General features: G+C 40.9%; 2 protein-coding genes across 5 annotated transcripts; one reads left to right on the plus strand and one right to left on the minus strand.

The window, feature by feature from the left end:
- Positions 1-853: 853 nt before the first annotated feature.
- On the minus strand, positions 854-9,085 carry actr10 (actin related protein 10). The gene is made up of 13 exons (XM_071478847.1): positions 8,883-9,085; positions 7,674-7,746; positions 7,493-7,575; positions 7,153-7,261; positions 6,644-6,751; positions 5,927-5,994; positions 5,683-5,762; positions 4,944-4,979; positions 3,991-4,070; positions 3,782-3,855; positions 3,467-3,548; positions 2,127-2,328; positions 854-1,973 (listed from the first exon to the last, which is right to left on the minus strand). The coding sequence occupies exons 1-13, from the start codon at positions 8,957-8,959 to the stop codon at positions 1,792-1,794; spliced, it is 1,254 nt and encodes a 417-aa protein (XP_071334948.1). The 5' UTR covers positions 8,960-9,085; the 3' UTR covers positions 854-1,791.
- Positions 9,086-10,718: 1,633 nt separating this feature from the next.
- LOC139621891 (armadillo-like helical domain-containing protein 4) lies at positions 10,719-19,374 on the plus strand. 4 transcript variants are annotated; one of them, XM_071478852.1, is made up of 8 exons: positions 10,719-10,912; positions 12,048-12,994; positions 14,280-14,696; positions 15,711-15,860; positions 15,976-16,134; positions 16,346-16,377; positions 17,104-17,238; positions 17,391-19,374. In XM_071478852.1, the coding sequence occupies exons 2-8, from the start codon at positions 12,070-12,072 to the stop codon at positions 17,463-17,465; spliced, it is 1,893 nt and encodes a 630-aa protein (XP_071334953.1). In that variant the 5' UTR covers positions 10,719-10,912; positions 12,048-12,069; the 3' UTR covers positions 17,466-19,374. The 4 variants fall into 4 exon arrangements, with proteins under 4 accessions (XP_071334953.1, XP_071334950.1, XP_071334949.1 ...); XM_071478849.1 differs by having other exon boundaries at positions 12,051-12,994; positions 17,104-17,253; XM_071478848.1 differs by having other exon boundaries at positions 10,773-10,912; positions 17,104-17,253; positions 17,391-17,605.
- The last annotated feature ends 84 nt before the right edge of the window (positions 19,375-19,458 follow it).

The raw sequence follows: 19,458 nt of genomic DNA on the forward strand, positions 1-19,458 counted from the left end.
TCCACTCCACTTTCAGACCTATTTTTATGCCTGTGATCACAATCCAAACCGTTTCCATTTTCCCAGACTTTTTTGCCAGTCTTGTGCTGCAGATGCATTGTGGGTAATTTGCTACTGGTTCCCAAGCCCACAGTAGCCAGTCGGACCAATACTGAGCGATGAATGTGACCCAAAGGGCCAAACAGATGCAACTCTGGGACACACACAGACGTTAACAGCACTTAGGGCCGGGCTGAACAAGGAAATAACCAACACTGAAAAAAAAATGTCATTCAGTTTGGTCTCACTGTTGTCATACCTGTGGCTCTGAAGAGAAAATATCAAGTTTCACTGAACACTGTGGTAACTCAAACTTGCACAGACACATTTTACAGCCCACTCTCGCTATAGTGAAATCCTGTATTTGCATTCCTTTGTGTTACTGTATTAACTGTCAAGATGATGCTGGCAACCTCCAGAGTTTCCTCCTACATGTTGTTAAGAAACTCAGAATGAGAGAATGAGGTGATGCATGATAAAATATTAATATAAATATATAAATATTTCCCAGTGATAGTTTGCCAATTTACAGCTCAGAGACTCAAGCGGAAAAGTGATTTTTGCAGTCCGGGAATAAAGGTATATTTCCTGGGTTGTTAGTCATGGTGCTTTTTTAACCTACTGTCCAAATGTAGTTCAAACTTTACAAATAAAACTGAGGGTTGGGCTGTGTTAAATAAAAATTGCCATTGTTTTGGGCAAGTTGCTTTGGATAATAGTGTCTGCCATATGAGTAAATGTAAATGCATTTCTTTATAAAATATCTGTGTCCCCAATTTTCATTCTGAGATTAAGAAAACAGCTGAAAAACATATCTGGTTCACTTGTGAATATTTATTTGTTGCAATAGTTGAATTTTAGGGTTACAGAGCAAGAGGTCATTGTTTTGAATGTTTTAAAGCCCATACACAACCATGGTCGACACACACGTGCTTTCAATTATTCAGATTGATTAGAACTCTTTTCAGGACTCTATGGTTGTGTTCATATAAAGACTGACATCTGCCACAGCCTCTTATCAGACCATTGTTCTTCTGTTAACTGCAATTTTAATGAATAGATGCTAATTTGTGTGAATAACTGAGAACACCTGTGTGAGTGTGCAGGGCCTTTAATGTGTTTAATACAACTTTACATGGCTGAGTACAAACAATAAATAAATCAAACAGTTTTTCTTTTTTTGAAAAGCTCCATGGGGTATTACCATCAAAGTGAAAGTGCAACACTTTATCATACATCACACTGAAATAATTACAGCTCTCTCCAATGCTTACCATCCATTTCCGTAGTTTTGCTGACAAATGCATGACTAAAACCCAACCTGGTCATCATCTGAAACATTTCTCCTGAATATGTCTTTTTCAGCAAAATCCAGAACAAACTGGAATAAGAATGAGAATAAGCACGTACAGGTTCGATGAGTGTTCAACAGAAGACATGTCTGCACGTAGCAGAGAAGCAATTTGATATTTTAACACTGTAATCCTTGAAGAATTATCAATGTAACCGCCTAAAATCCCAATATCTGTTCTGTCTGTTAAGGTCAAAACCAGCTCAGCTGATCATCAAACAGCCCACAATCATTCATCATACAAAAACTTCAGTGTGACTACTAGACATTAAAAACATCTAGAGCTGTTTGTGTAGTTAACACATGAACAAGATGTGTGTTGAGATGTTACATCAAAGATAACTGAACTGTTCTATCAGGTAGAAGGAGAGTACATTATTTCCATGATGTTACAGCATATTCTACTTCTCTGTGGAGAAGGCTCTCTTCATTAGTGGAGGAGGGGTCTTCCCTGCTTCATACAGAGACTCAGGAGGAGGGGAGCTCAAGCAGCACCAGTCTGGGATGCGACCTGTCTGGTTGTAGTAGTCCCGTGACACCGACCTGCTGCCCAGGATGTCTTGAAGCGCCCCGAAGATTGCACCTGTTGCACAAAGGACAATATGAACATTTAATATATAATATAAGAGAAGCCACAAACAAAATTTTGTAAAAATGCTGGAGAAAGTCTGCCCAGTCTGAAAGCCTTCAGTTCAGCAGGTAGTGATAAATAATTAAACAGAATCTCATGTCTGACCTCCAAGCCAGGCGGTGCAGTTGGGTTTGGCAGGTGGAGCGTGTATACGGAAGCTCTTGCTGGCCAGCACGTCACTGTACTTGGGTTTCTCCACCAGGAGGCGTATCTCCGCCAGCAGACGGTGCAGGAAGCCCGGCAGCATGGCCGTGCCTCCGATCACCACCAGGTTCTCTGAGAGCACCTTACGGGTGTCAATGGGGCACTAAAACCAAACACATACACACATTTAGCAGATTAAATCATGTGCATAGGTATCACATTTAATTTTCAGAGGAGAATTGCAATGAATAATCTACATTTTATGTCTGAAGCCCTGTCTTTGTGTCAAGGGACATCGGCAACGGATTACTTCTTTCATCTATTCATTTTACACCATCATTCCATATCAGTAAAGAAAACAGTTGAGACACTCATCAGCCACTTCTTTCTGGTTGTGTAAGAGAAAAAAAATGAGGCAGGAGAACTGCACTTTCTGGTTATCAGGACAGGTGCAGACTAAAACAAAATGTGATGGATGAAAGTTGCTGTGTACAGCTCTACTGCAGTGCCTCCTTCTGTGTGTAGAGCTCCACCGTTGCCTCCAGGGAGCGGCTGTGTGTTAATACCTGTGTAGAGTACGGCACTGATAGGGGTTTGAACACATTGCTGTTGCAGTCAAACCCTGAGGCTGTGTAATCTCTGCTGCTGTTGTACTTTTTCAGATTAATTAGGCAGCCCTAGTTTGACTTGATCTCCACACGAAACAGCAACACTGCTCTCAGTTACATGGAATGGCCACGGCAGAGAGTCGCCATGGCAACCACACTAAGTCAAACAGTCTACTCAGCTCCACGGATGTGTAATATGGAGAGAGAAACTGGGTTGCTGCATTCCTCCTGCCAAAGACGGACGTCTGACCACAAACGGATACTCAGCAAAAAGGAAATTTAATGAGGCTTAATTCATCATGTAAGAACATACAACATTGCCACAACATGCAGGCACTAAAACAAATGAAACAAGTGAAAATAAAAATGAATGCTGAATTCTATTAAATTTCAGGTGTCAAGATTTTGTCATATTTGTGAAAAAGAAGAAGGATTCCAGTCGTAACAAATATTAAATCGTCTCATTCAAGATGAAACTGAAATTTAGATTTTTCTAAAGGTGGAAGTAGCTGAGAGGATGAGGACTCTTGTTTTCTATCAAGGTTTGCTCCTCCTGTCCTGACAAAGAAAGACCTTTGATGTACAGCTCTTCTGTTTTTAAACCTTCCAAACTTCATCCAAAACCAGAATGCACCAAGTAATCGACTGCCCTCACATGTGGCAAGATGTACAGAAGGAATAACTTTTCTCTACCTTGACCAGAGCGTCAAGTATCAGAGAGGCCACGCTCTTCTCCTCATTGTCCTGTTCAAACAGGATCTCCATCACAGAGTCCCTAGAAAAAAGGAGATTTCATGAATCACAACCACGTCTCCCTCAGAGGGAGAGTACAGTAATGATGGGAAAAGATTCTGGGATGACAAAAATCAGACACTCATTCGACTAAAGGGACTTCAAATGAAAACATGACTCATAAATTCAAACGCAGCCTACACTAAAATATAAAAAAACAAGATCATATGCAAATTTCTTGAGAAATAGGTATGCCTTTGCATTTTGATGAACTACCTGATTGATCCCTTGATGTGCAGGATTTTCTCTCCATCCAGAGGATAATCAACATCTGGAGGAGGGGCCGGACGCTACAAACACATTCAAAAGAAAGTGGAGTTTTAAAAAAAAAAAAAAAATTACAGCAATACATTACTTACTGCAAACATTGGTTTACAGATTAAGAATTACTGAGGTAAACAGTTTACAAGCAACATTTCATTCACCTCTGCTGTACCGTCCAGGTTAAATTTGGCTTCTTGGATCTTGAGGCCTCTCTGCAGGTCACTGACAAAACATGTTCTGACTGCAGGAAACAGGACGAAAAAAGCAATGAAGCACAATAAATAAAGGGAATGATAAAAGAAAAGAAATAAAAAACGCTGCTCCAACTCCCAATCCTCTGGTCATTGTTCAAGAAACAGCCAAATAAAATTCAAATAATTACACCACAGTTCCCTGCATAAATTCAATAAGACATAACATAAACCTATCCTTCTATCATGATAAACGGCTGCAGCCTAATAATGGTGGTTACCATTACTATATCATTACCAAATTGTGGCAGGTCAGTTTAGCAAGTGGAGGAGAGAGCAGCCACAGTCTCAGTTAGCGGCATCATGAAAGACCGGTATAGACAATAACAGTCATATTTAAAAAATGAAATACCAACATCATTAACAATACACATATGATAATGGCGAATGTTAGGCCTTGTGAATCTTTTCTCTATCAGTTCATATGGTTGCTTTTTCACTATCTATTAACTGTAATTGTTCTGTTTGTGTGCTTTCGTACAGTTATGGTCACACACTCTCTTCACCTCCCTACACTTATATCTGAATCTAATTTGCCAAAAAAGAGACAAAACACAATGAATGAAGTTAAAGATGAATTTGACTGATGGCATTATTATCATTTTTCAAATTTTCTATAGATACCATGATAAAATCATTATTATGAATTATTTTACCTGTGATAATCATGTAGTGAAAATCTAATATTGTGAAAGAGCCTAGTCTCAATAGAAGTTTGGATTTTTTTTATGTGTGTTTTCTTTCAGGAATGCTGCCTTTGTTGGCAATAAATAAAAGCACAATCCCTCACAGGTGCAAAGTGAGAGGCTCAGATCTCAAGAAAAAAAAAAAGAAAAAAAAAAAAAAACCCCCGTCAAACTCACCCTTGATGTCCTCCACAGTCTCCTCTGGGATGGTCCCTGAGGAAAACACAAAAAAAGAAAGATAAATGTGTAAAAGTGAAACTTAATTTTCTTTGGTTCCAGTGTGCATCAGCCATTCTCCCATTTTACTTCCAAGTTGGATTAATGATGAGGCTGAATCAGCATTTGGGAAAATGAGCTGACACTGCAAAAGTACTGAGTATGAAACAAAACAAGATGATTCTCTTCAGGAAAAAAAACACTCAATAATGTTGGAAAAGAGAGTTTTATGGTGTTTTTGTCCTTAATGTCATTCAGACAGTTTTAAAATCCTGTATGGAGGAAAGATTTTGTGCAACACATTTTCAGAACCATGTGTCCAGTCCAGTCTAGTGAGTCAGCCGGCTGTCTGTCTTAATTATTGATGTATATAGGTGTAGCTTCTCTCACTCTAATGCAGCTGTAGATCTCACAGCTCAACACTATCACTCGGTTTCCTCTATCAAGAAAAAGTGCGGAGGGAAAACTCTAAAATAGACCATATGCATATGTATAATTCACAGTTCGAGAAAGAGATTCACTCAAATGTCACACAGAAACAAGTTCCCCTTATGAATAGTCAATGATTCATAATAGGACAGAGCCGTTATATTCTCTTTGTCTCTGCGTTGTAAAACAAACCAAGAGTACATATCAGAGTTACAAGTTTATACATTTAAAAGACAAAGACAGATGAAGTATGGTATTTTTCTGTAATTACCAATGACAGCTGGTACACTCTGCCCAGTGGTGGTGTCTGTGTCCACAGTGCACTGCTCCACAAGAAGTCCATCTAATTCTCTATAATAAATATAGACACATGCAGTTATAGGAGAAAATACAAGCGCAAAAATAAAGTTACGTTTTGCAGTCACAGAATTTTCAATTTACAGCCAGGTCATCACAAAATCGTACGATGACATACAGAGTCTCGCTCTCCTCATCAGTGTGTCAGAGCTACTTACTTATGGATGGCCTTCCCTCCCAAAGGCAGAGCCTCCCAAGCTGGCAGAATAGGAGTACACTCATAAACCTGATTTCACCAGTTAAGGTAAGACATGAATCCCAAAGTAAAATTAATAAACAATACAGTACATAGACAAATTCAGAAATATCACATTGAAATGAAAGTTGGAATCAGCAATCCATCAATAGCGAGACAGCCATTTATGCGCGTCAGTCATTTCCTGTGATGAAGCTGCTTCTTCTTAATGATGAGGTCATCTTCACAGTGAGTGTCCGCGACATGTAAAGCTGATAAAGGGGAAATAGCTGACCGACTTCTGTTGCAGGTCCCTTCCAACAATTACACTTTGTATCATTTACAAATGTAGAAAAAGGAAGTGAGACATTGTGATTTAACAATGACTTGCCAGCCTATATCAAGTGAGTAGAAAAGCTCTTATTACTCATGTTGGCTTTGTATTAAAAACATCCAGTTTCTTGGATTGGTGACAATCTTGCTACCTAACAAGATGTGAATAAGACAATTTTAGGAGGCATCATTGTGCAGCGCCAGGCTTAACACATCCTGGACACCACTCTCTATATTTTTTACAAATACATTCATCTGATATCAATCTTATCATGTACGTCCAAGAAAGAAAGTAAACAATTACATTTCTCAAGCTGTTGGACTATTCCTTTAAGTTAAAGATTAGAAGATAACAGGAAAAGGATACAGGCAGCACCAGTGTCTCTGTGTGGCCACAGTCCATCACCAGGGCAGAGTTGATGCCCAAAGTCATAATGGCCATGAGGTGACTTGGGGCAAACAGCACAGAGGGCACCTTGGAAACACCATCAAACACAGTAAAGCCTCAGAACACCCACTACCATACAATACAATACAATATCATTAGGAATATCTGTTAAGTTAAAAGGGTGCTAAAAACTTGTGTGTGACTCCTTCACAACTTTCAGATTTATGTGTTGAAATGTAAGAGGCACCTTTGAGTAACAAGTCACATCCAAATGATCATTTTATCACCTGCATAAATGTAATGCTAATATTTAAAAACCTTTTTATCAGCTGAATACAAATTAATTCCAATTAAAGAAATACTGTGTAGCAGTGTAGTAATCATTCAGTTTAAAATAAGAGTTCATGGTAAGTTATTAAAAGATTGCATCACATCAACACTTCTTAAAAACATGGTCTGCAGCTGTCATAAAACACGGACTTTGGTACCTCAAACTGTTTGAAGAAAACCTTGGTGAGAGTCTCCCTGAAGTGAGACGGGCAAAGGATGGACTCGATGATGACCACTCTTCTGTCGCGAGGGTTCACCAGCAGGTGTCTGATCAAGACAAACAGGACATCCTTTGATCTGATGAAAGCTAAAAGCGGTAAATGTTCTGTATAAGGCATGTTCCAAAATGTTGGCTTTTTTATGAGGCCAAATTTATTTCTGTATTAACACACAGTTAATGACTACTGAGCATATTTAATTTGTTTAATTATTGCGCACATACCTTAGTAACTATTTTAAATGCTCGCTTACAATGAATAACTAATGCAATAGTCTCACCTGAAGTACAGTATATGGATAAACTCTTTGAGTATGACATAAAGTTCTTCTGTGTTGATGTTGTACTGGACCACTTTGGTGGCCTAAAAGTGAGAAACCACATACCACATTAACATATGTTTTGCAATTTCCAAACATCCTTCCAATTGATCACACTCAGTAAAGCACAGCAGTGACTCACCTGTTGCTGTCCTGGTTTCCGGATCTCGCTCGGAATTATGAACCTGGGCCCCGTTTCCCCTGCAAAGCCACATCTGCAAAGAAATAAAATTATCATCTAAGCTGTTATATGACACCCAATATTTACTTGCAAGACTAAATTCAATCCATCACCTTCTACATACTATAATATAAACAATGCTTGGGAACTACATATAAAAAAACAATTATAAACATAATCCATGCCAACATGGCATAGTTTTCAATGAATAGTTTATGTTTGAGGGATAACTGCTTAGCTCAAAGGGCCACATTATCATTTTATGAGAAGGCAAAATCCATTTTAGTACAGTTGCACATAAATAAACTAACAGTGCATCTCTGTGTCAAATGTTGTGGGACTGCAACTGTAGACAAAGACTTCATTATTAAAGACAACTGTCCTCTTGATCTTCATGTGACTTGCTTCAGGCCGGGTTTTCATCTTTACTATAAACCCCCTTTGACTCAAATTGTTTTAAGATGACTACAGTGATGTCCAAAAGTCCGAGACGACTTTACCAGTCAGTGGTCACTGTAAGTAAATGATGCAAGAGAGGAGATCCGTACGGTATAATTATAGGCGAAGTAACTTTTAGCATCAGAAAGCTTTTTCTGGATGTTAAAATTAAACTATTTGGTTCACTCAAGCTGCTGTCATGACAAGGGGAAGTTTTCATCTCACCATGGACGACTGGCAGGAGCATGGTCTGGTCTGATCAAACCAAGTTTAGCTTTGATATTCAGTTGATCCAGGGGCATCTAATGTTATTCAGTTTCCCATCAATATTATAAAACGCATCTCAATACAAACCTAATTTAAAGCTTAGCAGTCAAATGTTTTTAGAGCTTAGCTTTAAATTAGGTCAGGTAGGTAGGATGTCCAGACACAGTGACTTGGCACTGTGGTGCTGCTGCCATTGAGTACAGTTGTTTGTCTTAACTGGATTTTGTCTTGGCTCTAATTTGACACAGCTAGCTAAACACTGACATGCCTAGTTAGCACTGACTGAATGGCTATGTAGCTAACATCGCTACAGCATTTACTACTAGTATCATGAAGACAACTACAACAATCATGTGTTAGTGAACTTAAACGTCTGTATTAGAGCTTAACTGCCAAAATAAATATATAGCGACGTTAGCTTCTTCTGCTAACCGCTAACAGGACGTGCTAACAACTGATACTCACTTTGTGTAAGCTGCTCCTAAATCAATGACGATAGCAGTCTTCTCTCCTCCGCTTCCCAACCCATCAAATAAGGGCATCTTACTAATTTGTTCGCCTTTAGTCAAGAATAACTTCAGTAATTAACGCTGACGGAGGGAAATTTGCATCGTATTAAAAATCTGTTGTCTTCCTGTTGGGTTGGGTTGGGTCTTCAGAGACGCGATGACGTCAGGTGGGAGGGTTGCCTGATCAAAATTTGCTCAAAATGTACAGATTAATAGAAAATTATAATTAAAAAAAGAAAAAGCAAACGCGGACTTTTTAAATATATATAACAAAACACATTTTAGAAATAGCCTACAGTTGTAGACCTGTCAGCTATGGTCAAAGCACATTTTCTATCAGCTTACAGCTGTAGTTTTCCAATTTCTATATGTTGCAGATATATTGTTGTGCTGTGTATGTATATTTCTATATTTTCCTCAAAGCAATGACAGTCTCGGTACTCTATGGGAGACAGGGGACACATGTACGGATTAAATTGATTACAAACAGGAAAATGAGATGTTTCAAACGTTTTCTGTCAGAAAAAGAGGGGACACTTTATGAAACATTTAGGTTTTTTTTAAAGAATGAATGATTGTCCCTCTGACTAACTAATGCACAGGTTTAACCTATGGATGCTGATGGTGTAGCCTCATTGTGCCACCACAGGGGGTCACTGGAACTTCTTCAGAATGCTTAAATTATACTGCCACCACTAGAAACATACCCCAGTTTTTTCCCGTTTTCCCCTGATGTTCATGCAGGCTCCTCTTTAAAGCTATATATCTGCCCACTCTATAGTCATTTTTTTCTGATGCAAATACAAGTAATGTTATTATATCAGTTCTTTAACAATTATAGTCCTATGTCCTACCATTACCTCATCATTCATGTACTTTGGCAGTTGACAAGTTGAGTTCAGTATCTTGCAGTTCACGTTTCAGTATCTTTGATACCACAGAGACTGAGATGTTGGGGAGACAGTGTCTGATAGTGTGATATCTGCATGGAGCAAAGAGTCAGTCAGAAATAAATCCACAAAACAATTCTTTACCACAATACCATGTTTTCTTACGATATCATGGCATGTAAAAGCAGAGTGCATAATTAATCACAGTAAGAACATGTGCATAATCACCGACACCTTCTGTGCTCACTCCTTCTGATACAGAGCTCCTTTACACCAAACAGACCATAGCAACTTGAATATATGCCACGTTGACTCCTTTTGTTAAAGCTGACTTCAGTATTTGTCTTCAAAATCAGATCTGATTTTCTACTGATAGAAAAATATGAGATACACTTAACAGTGACGGTCAGCTAGTGAACAGTGTTAATTTACCAAGTCATGGCAGCTGTAGTAGTTTTAATTCAATTCATACATTAAGTTTATTTGAAACATTATTCATTGAGGTGATTACATTTAAATCAGTCTAAAAAAAAAAAAAAGTTTTACATGATATTATCTTAGATTGCAGCAGAAGAAACAGACACGTTAGGTTCTTGGGTGTGTTGTGTGAGGAGCAGGCCACCTGAGACTTGAGGGTGAGGAACTTTCCATTCAGCACCAGCAGCAGTCTGAAGTGACCCTTTGGAAAAGACAATAAAAAAGAAACTGTAAAAGCGGGCAGTGCGGATGAACACTGACCTGCTGACAGAGGAACATATTTACTGGAGGGCGGCAGCACGGTGATGCTAAACCAGAGGCTGAAGCCGTCAGTTTGCAGAAATAAATGCTGCAGATTTGAAGCATTTGGTGGCAGCACTTCAGGAGCAGGCGGACATACGTAGAGAAGGCTGAGATCTCCAGCCAGTGACGCTGAGCTGCACAACAACACGCCTCTCCTTCAGCTTGCTTTCCCCTCCAGCCTCCCTGCGATTCCTATTCATACAAACTGCATTTCTTCTTCTTCTTTTTTTTTTTTTTTAAATTTTTTTATTTATTTATTTTTTTGCACACTGAAAGAGAAGCCCTGCGTCTAGAAACCCGACATGAACTCCGGAAGGTAAAGGCAGTTTTATTTTTGTTGTTACCGTGTAAATGTCGCTCTCGTGGGCATGAACGCATGATGGGTGAATGCGATTTTGGGGAGGGATGCATTACACAGCTCAGGCAGGATCAGGCTGATCACCGCAGTGTGAATTTGTTTACAGTCCAAATGCTGGAGCCGACCGCATGAGCAGAGTGTTTAACTGTGTTGATTGGGGGGGTTGGAGGGGGGGGGGGGGGGGGGGCAAGCCGAAAAGTGGGTTGTATTGTTTGTGACATTGCTGGACAGTGCATCAGCAGCGCTGGAGGATGGTTTCTCTCTCAGACGGCTTGTCTGACTCAGGCGGTATGTGAGGGTGTCACCCTGTTACCACCGGACGTGTCTCCTCATCTCCTCCAGCAGTGATTGATCGTATTAGATTGATCGTATCAGGTCGATTATTGCTGTCAAATCACGTGAAGCAACAAATGCGCCACACTGAGTTGTTTCATGTCATTTCATCCCATCGAATAGGCTTTCTAGCCATGTGTATATCCTGTGTGAATATTGCCCTGCTTTGAGAGAGATGCAGGTCTGTGTAATGTAAAAATGTGACATTCATGGATCCGTCTGTAGAGGATCCTACAGCATAGAAGACCTGGTGCTATTTATAGGTGCGTGCGGAGGGGTGCTAAGGATTGCTGTGTCAGATTCCCACTCTCTCTCTCTCTGTGTTTGTCATGCTGCCTCTGTGTGTGTGTGTGTGTGTGTGTGTGTGTGGGTGTGGGTGCCCAGCATTTCTTTCTGTTTATTCAAAATGAACAGAGGAGTCTCAGATGAAAGGGAATTTCATCCAAATTATTCAGAACGGTGCAACTACAGCATCAAAGCAAAAGCAGGCATAAATGCAGAGTTAATCCTGTTCTCTGTGGTTATCACGGACTATAAGAAGTTCTCAAATGAAATATACTCGGCATTCTAGCTCTTTAATCTGCAGTTGAACACCTTTGTAATGTGCTTTGTCACCTATCTTCCTTCCCAGGCACCTCCACCTGTGCTTTGTCTCTCTGTCCACATGTCTGCTGGGTGACAAAGCGTAGACGTTGCATGCAAGGGACCGTTCACAGCTCAGTTAAGCCTATTTGCATTTGTCATTTACGTCCACTCTCAGCAGGCACTGAGACGAGAAAGAGATGCTGATGTCTGGAACGCTCCATCGCCTCCTTCTGGCTGGGACCTGTCTCTGTGTCTATGGAGCCCCTGTCCACCTCTCAAACTTCACTCCCACGCGGGAGAGCGGCTGTGATGGAGAGTGTGCCAGCTCAGTAAAAACTGTCAGGTCAACACACCCCACAGATGTGAAGTCTAAACCGTCTAATACCAAACATGTGACTGGCCTGATACTGAATGTAGGTGCAGGAGGAGGGGCTGGCCCACATGGACGACCTGAGGGGATAGCTCCAGTGACGCAGACAGAAAACGGGGACAGCCTTGATGGAAGATCTGGGCGGAGTGAGGCTGGTGGGGAGGCATGGAGCCAAAGGGGCAAAGTAGAGAATGTCGGGAGCTCATCTGAGATGGGAGACGCTGAAAGACAGTCGGAGGCAACTTCAGTGCTCTCTGTGGACTCAGAGAGTACTAAGGAGGACGAACCCGCCATCGATGAGCATAAATCTACTTCTACAGGTGGGGAAAAGCAGCTGGACATAGACATGAGTACTTCAAGCCTGACTCCAGGTGGACTTCTGGCCTCCTCTACAGCACCACCACAACCGGAGCCTTCATACAGCCAAAACAACAACGAAGGTGATGTGGACAGAGCAAGGCTCCCTGGTGGAGGCGAATCCTTCCAAGAGAAAGACCCAGAAACAAGCTCGCCATCCTTTACAGAACCTCCGAACCCTTCAGAACGGATCCAGAGACTGACCACTCATAGTCCCATCCCTCCTCTGGTCTTCGTGTCCCCTCAGACCTCCACATCTTTGACAATTTGGGGCCATGATGGAGCTACAGTATCCTCACTCCCTGACCCCTTGTTACCTGAAATCGGACCAAACCTGATGCCCAGAGAGGATGGACCAGAGAGCCTGTGGACTGAGGCAGCGAGACCCGGCGGAGGTACGTCAGAAAAGTTAGAAATACATCATTAATGTTGGTGGAAAATGGACATGTGTGGGTTTTTATTGGGGCAAAACTTTCTCTAATCCCTTATTGGTCATTAATTCCACATGTGCAAACTTAGCAGCCACAGAATGCCTTCAAAGTGGTGTAAGGTAAAGCTCTGCAGTCATTGTCACCCTGTAAGAATTCCTTCCACAACAAGCTGTATTTTCTGGCTCGCTGGATTTACAGGGTTTCATGAGGCTTCATTAAAAAGTGCAGCGGAAATGAAAACTACATGTCTAGTGGCAAAGATTGCCTTTGATGATTGGCAAAGAAGGCGCCCGCTTTTCCACGCTCCACTTTGAACCCCAGCTGGGACCCGTGGCAGTCTAATTACTTTCTATTCCTGACTCGAGCCTGGAAAAAAGAAAAAGAGAACACACACAACTGCCAGCAAAAAGTTGGTGGCAGGGTGCGTTACACAAGCCTTTGGAGGATTCAGCCTCTCCCTATCAACCCCCAAACCTCTTCCCTTTCCTTCCCACCCTTCACACTCCCAATCCAGACCATTGTAAAGAACCAAGCAGGTTATTATTCAGTGAGGCAGGGGAGGGAAATGGATTAAAGGAGTCTGTCTGAGCCAATATGTGTTCCTGCCGTCCGTATTGGGAATGTCTGTTTGATGAAGCTTCCTTCCCAACAGAAAAGGAAGCTGACAAAAAAATAAATAAATTCCCAAAATGGCATTATGTAAAAGGATTGCAGTCTTTATAAGCATTTTTCAGCCTACTTTAGAAATGCTTTGGACTAAAGGAAATGCCTGAGAGATATGCAGTAAATGTTTCTCCTGTGACAGCCCCCTCTGTGGTAGCCTCTTATCTAAAAAGAGCCGTTTTCCAATCCTCCTTTCATTGTGTCTTAGCTGCACTGTGAACTCAGCTCTGAGAGTGCAAGTGCTTTTAATGAGGAAACCGCATGTCTAAAGAGGTAGTTGTTTCAAAAAGCTGTATCTGTCATAAATATTAAAGAAGCTATATGCTGAATACAGTTGCTGCTTTGCAACAAAAAAAAAACATACATTTTTCAATCTGGCTGTCAGCACAGTTGGGTCTAAAGAAACTGCAACTTCAACTTGTCATCATTCATTTGCCCTAGTTTACTCACCGGATTCCATCAAACTGGCTGCAGTATTTCACTGACTTTTAAGATCCAAGCACTGCTGCCCTCTGGAAATTAAATTGCCATGCTGTATATCCTGACTTTTATTCTGCCTCTATGTGTGTGTTAACACAAATTGCAGTGGACACTGTGGTCCCACTGTCTCAGGATGAGGCCACAGAGGGCACCATGTCATCGGAGTCCCTCCCTCTCATCTTTGAGCCGTTTGAAGACGTCACACCAGAGGGGGCAGCAGCAGCAGCAGCAGCAGCACCAGCACCTGCAGCGGCAGCAGTGGTCACGCTGGTGCCCGGCAGCGCCCAGCCTCCTGCTGCCATGGCGACCGGAGGACTGCCTCTGTCAGAGGTGGACCTGGACCAGCTGGTCACCGTGGAGACAGACAGCGACAGTCCCTCACATGCCCCATCCCTGTTGATGCCAGACTGGACGTCACCTTGGCAGACATCCGGCGCCGAGCTCTTGGAACCAATTGGCTCCTCAGTTCCGTCTGTTTCACAGCAGCAAGCCGGAACTGAGCCGGTAGATCGCTCTGAGAAAGGTGAGAGGGGTGATGTAGCTGGACCAGAATAAACAAATGAATCTCAAAGCCAACATGATGCTCTATGGAGTCATGCCTCAATGTATCATACTGCTGCTTTGCACAGTTTTGCCCCTTTCTTACATGTCACATGTTCTCCAAACATTTTCCATAGCATATCACAGTAGGGGTCATAGTTTCAAATAGCACTGTTTACTGAGGCTGCACGAGAATACACATTTAAAATCCATTTTTGGTGGCCAAAACAGATCATGTTGGCACAGAGTAATTTTTCCAATAAGTACAGCACTGCATGCACTACACTTTTTAATTTCATATTGATGCACGCATTTCCCTTCCAGTCAGCTTCGGCACTGAACTGGACTTGTAGAGACTTTGAAACTTAATACAGTGAACATTTAGTTTGCTTAAAAGTTTCTTAGTTTGTGGTGGGAAGATATTTCTGGCATAGTAACCTCATTAATGCAGCTTCCACATTCTCTTTTACATAATGTCAGTGTTTGCTTATTGCTTTGATTTATCCAACATAACGCGCTGCTTGGCTTTTGAATTTTAAAGATCTAAAATGATCCCAGTGCTTTCATCATCATTACCTCACCAGGATATTGTACATTAGCTCACAACACCTCTCAAATTGTAATGGCTTACCTATTGTAACCTATCACATTAAAGTTTATTTTCACAGGGCTTTGACATGAACTGGCACCAGTGGCTGCACAGACCATAGGAAAAAAAACAACACATGTTTTAATCTAAAATATTGCAACACCTTAAAGTGGTTTGTATACTAAAGGTATAGTAAGCATGATTGATGTAGAGGCATACCTCTAGAGGCATTTCTTAAGTTGTGTCTGAGTCGCTGAAATACAACAAATGTATTTCTAAGTTCACCAAGAGTCTAATAAGGTACCTTGTACATGGATTCAACCTTTTACACATAATGAAAATGTTAACATGTCAACAAGCCTCCACCGCTCTGCTTTCTCCCCGTGGTATTTGATTTGGGACATGTAGGTGCTGTGAGGACACCAAACCTTGAAGGAAACTTGCCCACCACCGGCCCCTCCCTCTCATCCTTCCAGCACACTATGACAACGGTTACCATGGCAGCCCGTCAGCCTGTGCACAAATCTAGATCAGGGTTAGAGGAGATGGAGTCTGAGGGTAAGATGAGTTTTATTACCCAGGGCAAAACAATTTGATTTAAATTGCCATTTGATTTTTTTTTTTTCAGTCATAAATGTGACGGCTGCTGAATAGATAATTTTGTTCCCCACAGAGGAGCCTGATGAGGATGAGGATGATGAAAACTCTGAGGAATCGGTGGAAGATGAGAGCGAGGAGGACCTGACAGAAACGCCTAAAACTTCCTCAACGCAGCCTCCATACAGCCTCATTCCTCCTCCTCCTGTCTGGGTTCAACGCAACCAGGGCCTGAGTACGAAAACAGGCTTCTAAACCATCTTTTTAATCAGCTTTGGAACAGAAAAGCATTTTTTTAATGCTTATACAACTACCTGTTGTCATCTTAAAAACTACCAGACAACACAAAAACAGAAATATTAGAAATATTTAAGCTACTACCTGTCAAACAGACAAGAGTCTTGACGTATGTTGCTTTGCTTTATCTGCGGCTTTTTTCCTTTCAGTGCGGAGCTGGGTAGAGCTGATAAGAGAAAAGGTAAGACTGCCACCTGCTGTCCTTGAAGAGCACTAGCTGTCCGTCAAAAATTGCAGTTTCCTTCATTCCGTCATTAAGTGGCATCTAGACTGCAGCTGTTTTTCTTACTTTCAACGCATCTCATGAAAAGGCCAAAACCAACATTTAATTGATTTTACTATCTAACTAATTTGTCATCATTGTTGCTCACAAATGACACATCAGTGAGCTACACTGTTACAATGGATGACGTGTTCCTTCAGTACGATAAACATGGGAGCTGTAGTTTATTTTAGTCAGTCCCATCCTGCTGCCATAAATACTCACTGGGGGACCAAATGTGTATTAATCCTGAAAATAGTACATAACGAATGAACCATTTATTCATGTTTGGATAATAATAGCTGAAAACTACAGTGCCCAGCTATTTTAAGAAATTAGGGAGCCTTTTTAAAAATTGAACTATGTACATGTAACATCTTTTAAAGATTTACGTCTTCATAGTTAAAAATACCACAGAAAAGATCCGGAAATTGGAAGGTATTCAGAGACGAACCAACTAATTCTTTGCATGAGATGTACTGACAATGACAAAAATATAGAATTAGCCAAAGTCATTTTCCTCATGGAAATTAATCACCAATATGTTTTTGCAATTTGAGCTGTAAAAGCGATTAAATAGATTTACCTGGATTAGATGTTTATTATTCTGCTTCACTTTCACCTCTGTGTCTCTACTGTCGGCAGGCGGGTTATGTGTCTGGGATGTTGGCCCCTGTGGGCATCGGCATCACAGGGGCCCTGCTAATTGTCGGCGCCCTCTACAGCATCAGGATGATTCACCGCAAGAGGAGGAACAGCTTCAAACACCAGAGGAGGAAGGTCAGACAGCCAGAGGTCAATACCCTACTTGTATTAATCACTTATTTTGTGTTTCACTTGTCACTGAGTCTTGCCGTCACAATGCATCCAACAGGTTCTTTTGTCACTTGCTGTGGGTCTCAAATGCATTAAGTTTATTTTTTTCTCCCCAGCAACCTCGAGAGCCCGGCACCAGCCGTCAGGACCAGGCCATGCTGCTGGCCGACAGCTCCGAGGATGAATTCTGATGAGACTGTTTTGGGCTCCTTTTGTTGCTGACCAATGGCCGATGCTCCTGTAACGGAGGCTTGGCGAACATCCCTATCGCTATGACTAAAGCATCTCCAATCACCCTGGGCTGTTTTGCTGTGACTCATCTGATCCACAGAGTGTGACTGAGTATAGGGCACAATTTGCACAGGCTCCACAAAGGTCAGCTTTGTATCCCCCCCACCCTTTCTAAAAGTACCAGTGTGGGCACTTTTCTGAATGTTGTTAGGTGATGTTGACTTCAATGGCCTGGCAGAGCTGGTGTGATACACTCTGGCATTTAAAAAAAACTGCTGCTCGTAAAAACAAAATACATTGGGAAGATATTGGCTGGGTGAAAGTGTTGCTGGGAAATAGAGATTTTGGCTTTGTGGAGTGGAGGGGGAAAGTGGTGCAGACCGGTGGGTTTTCTGTCAAGTAATAAAAGGGCTGCAGAAGAGTGACATTACATAAACAATGTAAATATATGTACTGTAAATGTAGCTGACTTAGGGTCAGTCGTGTTAGTGTAAATAAAGTTTTAATTCTTGCTAAAAGTGTTTAGCATTTTGTGAAAAACAAATACTTATGTACTGTTTTGGCAGAGTTGGATTAGAAGATGGACACTACTGTCATTATTGTCCTTCAGCTAGAGCTAACAGCTGATTAGCTATCTCAACTTAGCATAAGCCTTGCTAGCTTGGCAGAAACCTTCACTACCACCACCTTTAAGATCATTAATGAACATGTTACGTCTCAATTGTTTAAGCTGCAAAAAGAGTGTGTGAAAATGACATTTCGCCATTTTATGGGGATTTTGTACTGAGCTATGTCTTGGCTAGGAGCTAAGTGCTAAAAAGAAACATGCAACTTCCATCTGTTCCCTATTTGCAGATTTAATGTTAAATTGAGCTAAACTATGTTAAAGATGCGCTTAGATAAACTAAGTGTCTCCTGGCTAGCTTCATATATCTTTCCAACAGACATGACAGTGGTGTCTCATCTAACTGGGCAAGAAAGCGAATAAGTGTGTTTCCCAAAAATGCTGAACTACACCTAAGAGTTAGATTTCCATACATTTTAGAAACCTTCACATACAAATCATTTGCATTAACACGTAGTTTAAATGTGAATGTTGTGGAGATGTAAATGTTTTATTCAGTCATTTGTTCATAAAAGTTCCTGTGAGAAGCACATACAAAATGCCATCATCCTACAAGTATGTAGCATAAAACAGATTTTGATGTACAATATAACTCTGATATGAACTCATTCTTCTTTCACTTGCAAAATGCTTATTATTTCTAAGTGCATGTCTATTCATACACCAGACCCCTCACAGACTTTTCTAATGAAGTGTTTCTGTTGGCTGGAAAAGCACAAACACTGGAGACACTGAGGCAGAAGTTAATATTTTGACAAGTCCAAGATTTTTTTTTTTTAAACCAGCTCATTTTGCACCAAAGTGGTTTTATGTGTGTTTATCTGGTCCAGTCAAGGGCAGATAAAGGAGACGTTTTGCCCATCACATTCAGCCCAGTGTCACTGTCGCTGAGATGCAATCAGATGTAATCAGATTAAGTTTTAAATCCTTACTTTTTGGAGGACAATAAAAGGTATCGTGTAATAGAAAATTCATCTGCTGTAGTCCAGAAAAGATACAAGAAATATTAGAACACAGGTCATTTGAGCCATGTTTGTAACACCAATGATTTAAACACTTGGTCTTGTGTTTTGTTTCCAGAAAATATATTTCTGTATATGTCATATGCTTAATGTATAACTGCCTGTTTATAAGCAATAATACTGTTTTAGGATAAGTGTGATGTAAAATAGTGACACTTTTTGTCTCTTTATGTAGATATAAAATATGATGTGATCAAATAAACAAATCTTTTAGATGTCTGATTCTGACTATGTCTTATAATACCTCTCATAACCTCAAAGTGTAAAAGATTTGAACTGATAAAAAAAAAAGACAGACAGCAGACA

The sequence above is a fragment of the Trachinotus anak genome, unplaced genomic scaffold (genome assembly GCF_046630095.1).
Source record: "Trachinotus anak isolate AG129_WGS33_773 ecotype Australia unplaced genomic scaffold, CSIRO_AGI_Tana_v1 ptg000005l, whole genome shotgun sequence".
NCBI classification, from domain to species: domain Eukaryota; kingdom Metazoa; phylum Chordata; class Actinopteri; order Carangiformes; family Carangidae; genus Trachinotus; species Trachinotus anak.

Bases quoted from the DNA above. Each gene is read 5' to 3' on its own strand.
- actr10 (XM_071478847.1), bottom strand. From the start codon at position 8,959: ATGCCCTTATTTGATGGGTTGGGAAGCGGAGGAGAGAAGACTGCTATC. The intron at 6,752-7,152 runs GTACCAAAGTCC...GGTGTTTCCAAG, and splicing joins TTTTCTTCAAACAGTTTGAG to GTGCCCTCTGTGCTGTTTGC. The intron at 3,549-3,781 runs GTAGTTCATCAA...CCTTTTTTCTAG, and splicing joins CACATCAAGGGATCAATCAG to GGACTCTGTGATGGAGATCC.
- LOC139621891 (XM_071478849.1), top strand. From the start codon at position 12,070: ATGCTGATGTCTGGAACGCTCCATCGCCTCCTTCTGGCTGGGACCTGT. The intron at 14,697-15,710 runs GTGAGAGGGGTG...TGGGACATGTAG, and splicing joins GGTAGATCGCTCTGAGAAAG to GTGCTGTGAGGACACCAAAC. The intron at 16,135-16,345 runs GTACGAAAACAG...TTTTCCTTTCAG, and splicing joins TCAACGCAACCAGGGCCTGA to TGCGGAGCTGGGTAGAGCTG.